The following is a 5,959-nucleotide window of genomic DNA, read 5'->3' as shown; positions in this document are numbered from 1 at the left end:
CGGAGGATCCGGGGGCTCAAGGGCTGCTGAAGGCTTCGGATTTGTTGCAGGTACTGGGTGTCCTGGTTGGGTCCAAATTCTGTTGGTTGGAACGTAGTCCGGAGTCCATGTGGAATCAGTCGGTTCCGTAGGCAGGTGCTGAGGAAGGCGATGTGGCTGTGGTAGCGGGTTTGTTTGAGAATGTGGCTGAAGAGCTTCTGTGCAGAGGAGATGACCTGGGGGGTGCAGTGAGAGAGGGACTCACTGAAATCCTTGTAGAGGGAGGAAGAGAGCTTCTTCAAGGAAGGCATCCTTGTAAGAGGATTCGCAGTAGGTTGAAATCTTTGGGGAGAAAGTGATGTCTGCAGATGCTGGAGATGCAAGCGAATTTAAAAGGAGGTTTTGGAGATCAAAAATTGGAGAGATGGTGAAATAAATGGTATAGTGAAGTCACCCAAACATCCAGAATTGTAACTGATATCTGAGATTCAAAAGGGGAATTCTGGACGCTTGGGATCTGGATAAGGAGGACTCCAGCATCTGCAGACCTCACTTTCTCCCCTACATTACTCAGCAGTAATGCATCAGGTTCTCCTGGCTAATACTCCTCATGCAATTGACACATTCATGAAAGAAACTCCAACATTCCCCTGGGCTTTCTACATACTGGAGACATTACTGTAATCAGGATCAACTTCTGATAAAGGGACAGACCCCCTTATTTCCTAAATGCCGTGCTCAAAAACACTGGCAGCTGTTCACAGCTCAATAAAGCAATAAGACAGCTGTCCTATTGTCCCGTTACTTACTCAAGAACTGCAAAAGCTTCCTACCTTACTTGACTGGACTCGGTTGTAAATAATCCGTAAAGAAATACCAACAAGCCGACCAGGGCAGCAGGGATCAGCATTCCAGTATACCATCCCAACCATGCAAAGTACAAGCCAATCTTCTCACCAAAGTATCGCCTGTAATGAATGACACGACACTATTAGCATGGTACAACATTGTGCAGGGTTTTGTCTCCTGGAACAGAATGACTGCTGAATGTTGCAAGTAACGGACATAAATATGCAATTGAGCTAAAACAAATTCACACCTTAAAAAATGTCAAGAGGCTCTGTAGGTTTAATTTCATAGTCTACAAATACAAGTATGGACAACTTTCGCAAGTTGTATTCTTAAGATAACAACACCTCCCACCTGCTCAATTTGTATTGCCTGCTAAATGCGAGGTGGTGAGAAAGCAAATCTTAGCAGGATGTATACACTTAACGGTAAGGTCCAAGGGAGTGTTGCTGAACAAAGAGACCTTGGAGTGCAGGTTCATAGCTCCTTGAAAGTGGAGTCGCAGGTAGATAGGATAGTGAAGAAGGCATTTGGTACGCTTTCTTTTATTGGTCAGAGTATTGAGTACAGGAGTTGGGAAGTCATGTTGCGGCTGTACAGGTCATTGGTTAGGCCACTGTTGAAATATTGCATGCAATTCCAGTCTCTTTCCTATCAGAAAGATGTTGTGAAAGTTGAAAGGGTTCAGAAAAGATTTACAAGGATGCTGCCAGGGTTGGAGGATTTGAGCTATAGGGAGAGGCTGAACAGGCTGGGACTGTTTTCCCTGGAGCATTGAAGGCTTAGGGGTGACCTTATAGAGGTTTACAAAACTATGAGGGGCATGGATAGGATAAATAGACAAAGTATTTTCCCTGGGGTTGGGGAATCCAGAACCAGAGGGCACAGTTTTAGGGTGAGAGGGGAAAGATATAAAAGAGACCTAAGGGGCAACATTTTCACACAGAGGGTGGTACGTGTATGGAACAAGCTGCCAGAGGAAGTGGTGGAAGCTGGTACAATTGCAACATTTAAAAAGTATTTGGATGGGTATATGAATAGGAAGGGTAGGAGGGATATGGGCCAAGTGCTGGCAGGTGGGACTAGATTGGGTTGGGATACCTGGTCGGCATGGACGGGTTGGACCGAAGAATCTGTTTCTACGCTGTACATCTCTATGACTCTATGACTCCAATAACCTGCTCAGTGACACCCAGTTTGGGTTCCACCAAGGCCACTCAGTTCCTGATCTCATTACAGCCTTGGTGCAAGCACGGATTAAAGAGATGAACTCCAGAGGGGACATCTCTGCAGGAGTTCCTCATGGTACTGTCCTTGGCTAAACCATCTTCAGCAGTTTGATCAACAATCTTCCATAAATCATAAAGACAGAAGTTGGGATGTTTGTTGATGATTGCGCAATGTTCAGCATCATTTACAACTCTGCCAAAACTGAAGCAGTTCTTGCCCAATGCAGCAAAACATGGACAACATCCTGGCTTTGACCTGACAATCCAGCCCACTTGACTGACATCCACAGAGTGCCTCCACCACTGATGCTCAGTAACAACAGTGTGTACCACCTGCAAGATGCATTACAGAAATTCATCAAGGCTTCTTGGATAATACCTCCAAAACTACAGCCACTACCACCCAGAAGGACAGCAGCAGTGAATACAAGGGGGTGGGCAGCACGATGGCACAGTGGTTAGCACTGCTGCCTCACAGCGCCAAAGACCCGGGTTCAATTCCCGCCTCAGGCGACTGACTGTGTGGAGTTTGCACGTTCTCCCCGTGTCTGCGTGGGTTTCCTCTGGGTGCTCCGGTTTCCTCCCACAGTCCAAAGATGTGCAGGTTAGGTGAATTGGCCATGCTAAATTGCCCGTAGTGTTAGGTAAGGGGTAAATGTAGGGGTATGGGTGGGTTGCGCTTCGGCGGGTCGGTGTGGACTTGTTGGGCCGAAGGGCCTATTTCCACACTGTAAGTAATCTAATCTAAAAAAAAGGGAACATCATTCCTTGCAAATGTCCTGAATTATAAATATATCACCATACCTCCATTGCCTCTGGGTCAAAATCCTGGAACTCTCTCCTTAATTGTTTTTATTACTCCAGACTACATATTAACTGAATATATAAACGTCACTACCTCACCTTTTATATGCTGATTATTATTCTGCACTTATTGTTTATATAGTCAAGTGCAGGCAAAGTACTGTGGATCAAAATCAACTTAGTTTGGTTAATACCAGTCTGCTGAAAAATGTGTTGGTGGAAAAGCGCAGCAGGTCAGGCAGCATCCAAGGAGCCCGAAACGTCGATTCTCCTGCTCCTTGGATGCTGCCTGACCTGCTGCGCTTTTCCAGCAACACATTTTTCAGCTCTGATCTCCAGCATCTGCAGTCCTCACTTTCTCCTAGTTGATACCAATCTGCTACTTGTTAAATGCATATATTTTATTCCTAAGAAATGAGATTTACTGAAGTAACCTGCTGAAAGGATTTTCCATTCTTGGTAACAGCAATTACACAAAACAAATTGACAACTTGGTAATTGAGCAAGGCTCTCTTCAGAGCTGCAATAATCTCTTTATCTTTTAAATCAATCTTTTTCTTGACTTATTTTACTTTTTCTTTGTGACACTTTGAATCTTCGATTCATCATGTCATAGAGATGTACAGAACAGAAACAGACCCTTCGATTCAACCCGTCCATGCCAGCCAGATATCTTAAATTAATCTAGTCCCATTTGCCAGCAGTTGGCCTGCCTCCTCTAATCCCTTCCTATTCATATACCCATCCAGATGCCTTTTAAAAGTAGTAATTGTACCAGCCTCCACTATCTCCTCATTCATAGATCATAGAATTCCTACAATGTGGAACCAGGCCCTTCGGCCCAACAAGTCCACACTGATCCTCCAAAGAGTAACCTACCCAGACCCATTCCCCTACATTTAACCCCTGACTAATGCACCCAACCTACACAATCCTGAACACTGTGGACAACTTAGCATGGCCAATTCACCTAACTGGCACTTGTGTGGATTGTGCGAGGAAACTGTAGCACCTGGAGGAAACCCACGCAGACACAGGGAGAATGTGCAAATTCCACTCAGACTGCCGCCTGAGGCTAGAATTGAACCTGGATCCCAAGCATGGTGAGTCAGCAGTGCTAATCACTGAGCCTCCGTGCCACCCATTCATTTACTTCTTTCTCAATCCTCGAAACTTGTGGGTTAAAGGAGTGGGCTGGGTTGGTTTTGCTGTTTCCCTGTGTCAATATCATCCCTATTGCCTCCCAGCTCATATTGTCAGCTTGCACTCCCAGGAACCTTTACTGCAACAAATCGCTCACTCAATCAAATGATTGAACTCATGCGACATCTGGATGTCTTGCACTTCAGCAAGACTTCTCACAATGACCGATTACATTTTTGAACCATTTGTAACTTCGCTTTGGCCTTTTGTGATTCTGCATGAGCGGCAGTCAGCGATGAGGTGGTGGTGGTCAGTGGAGAATGATGGCAACAACGATAGTTAGTAGCGAGCGGCAGACAGGTGTGGCGTGTGCCCGATGGAGATCAGCAGTGGTGGTCAGCAATGAGGGTGGCTGGAAAACACAGGTGGGGTCTTCACCCAGCATAGGTGAAAGTGAGACCTCTTGGGAACAAAGGCAGGGTCTTCACCCAGAGCAGGGGAAAGTGAGGACCCTTGAGGAACACAGATGGGATCTTTACCCAGACCAGGGGAGAGAGAATCGTCTTGGGGAACACAGGCGGGGTCTTCGCCTAGAGCAGGGGAGAGTGAGATCCCTTGGGGAACACAGGTGGGGTCTTCATCCAGAACAGGGGAAAGTGAGGCCCCTTGGGGAACACAGATGGGGTCTTCAGCCAGGGCAGGGGAAAGTGAGGCCCCTTGGGGAATACAGATGGTGTCTTCACCCAGAGCAGGGACAAGTGAGACCCCTTGGGGAACACAAGCGAGGTCTTTACCAAGAGCAGGGGCAAGTGAGGCCCCTTGGGGAACACAGATGGGGTCTTCACCCAGAGCAGGGGAAAGTGAGGCCTCTTGGGGAAGACAGGTGGGGTCTTCACCCACAGCAGGGGAAAGTGAGGCCCCTTGGGGAACACAGGTGGGGTCTTCACCCAGAGCAGGGGAGAGTGAGGCCTCTTGTGGAACACACATCAGGGTCTTCACCCAGAGCAGGGGAAAGTGAGGCCCCTTGGGGAACACAGGTGGGGTCTTCACCCACAGCAGGGGAAAGTGAGGCCCCTTGGGGAACACAGGTGGGGTCTTCACTCAGAGCAGGGGAGAGTGAGGCCACTTGGGGAACACCGGTGGGGTCTTCACCCAGAGCAGGAAAAGTGAGGCCCCTTGGGGAACACAGGTGGGGTCATCACCCAGAGCAGGGGAAAGTGAGGCCTCTTGGGGAACACAGGTGGGGTCTTCACCCAGAGCAGGGGAAAGTGAGGACCCTTGGGGAACACAGGCAGGGTCTTTACCCAGAGCAGGGGCAAGTGAGGCCCCTTGGGGAACACAGATGGGGTCTTTAACCAGAGCAGGACAAGTGAGGCCCCTTGCAGAACACAGGTGGGGTCTTTACCCAGAGCAGGGGAAAGTGAGGCCCCTTGGGGAAGACAGGTGGGGTCTTCACCCAGAGCAGGGGAAAGTGAGGCCCCTTGGGGAACACAGGCAGGGTCTTCACCCAGAGCAGGGAAAGTGAGGCCTCTTGGGTAACACAGGTGGGGTCTTCACCCACAGCAGGGGAAAGTGAGGCCCCTTGGGGAACACAGGCATGGTCTTCACGCAGAGCAGGGGAGAGTGAGACCTCTTGTGGAACACACATCGGGGTCTTCACCCAGAGCAGGGGAAAGTGAGGCCCCTTGGGGAACACAGGTGGGGTCTTCATCCACAGCAGGGGAAAGTGAGGCCCCTTGGGGAACACAGGTGGGGTCTTCACTCAGAGCAGGGGAGAGTGAGGTAAAAACAATGACTGCAGATTTTGGAAACCAGATTCTGGATCAGTGGTGCTGGAAGAGCACAGCAATTCAGGCAGCATCCGAGGACAGGCAAAATCGACGTTTCGGGCAAAAGCCCTTCATCAGGAATAAAGGCAGAGAGCCTGAAGCGGGGAGAGATAAGCTAGGGGAGGG

The 5,959-nt window shown here is 48.9% G+C and overlaps 1 protein-coding gene across 1 annotated transcript in view; it reads right to left on the bottom strand.

Annotated features, from left to right (window-relative positions):
• ano3 (anoctamin 3) overlaps positions 1 to 5,959 on the bottom strand; it is a 559,677-nt gene that overhangs the window by 143,505 nt on the left and 410,213 nt on the right. Inside the window, exon 13 of the mRNA XM_043705429.1 lies at positions 813 to 947. Coding sequence (XP_043561364.1) covers positions 813 to 947 — 135 coding nt within the window. The remainder of the gene's footprint in view (positions 1 to 812; positions 948 to 5,959) is intronic.

This window comes from Chiloscyllium plagiosum, chromosome 16 (assembly GCF_004010195.1).
Source record: "Chiloscyllium plagiosum isolate BGI_BamShark_2017 chromosome 16, ASM401019v2, whole genome shotgun sequence".
NCBI classification, from domain to species: domain Eukaryota; kingdom Metazoa; phylum Chordata; class Chondrichthyes; order Orectolobiformes; family Hemiscylliidae; genus Chiloscyllium; species Chiloscyllium plagiosum.
Note: the sequence above shows the minus strand (reverse complement) of the source record. Positions and strands in the feature narration are given on the sequence as shown.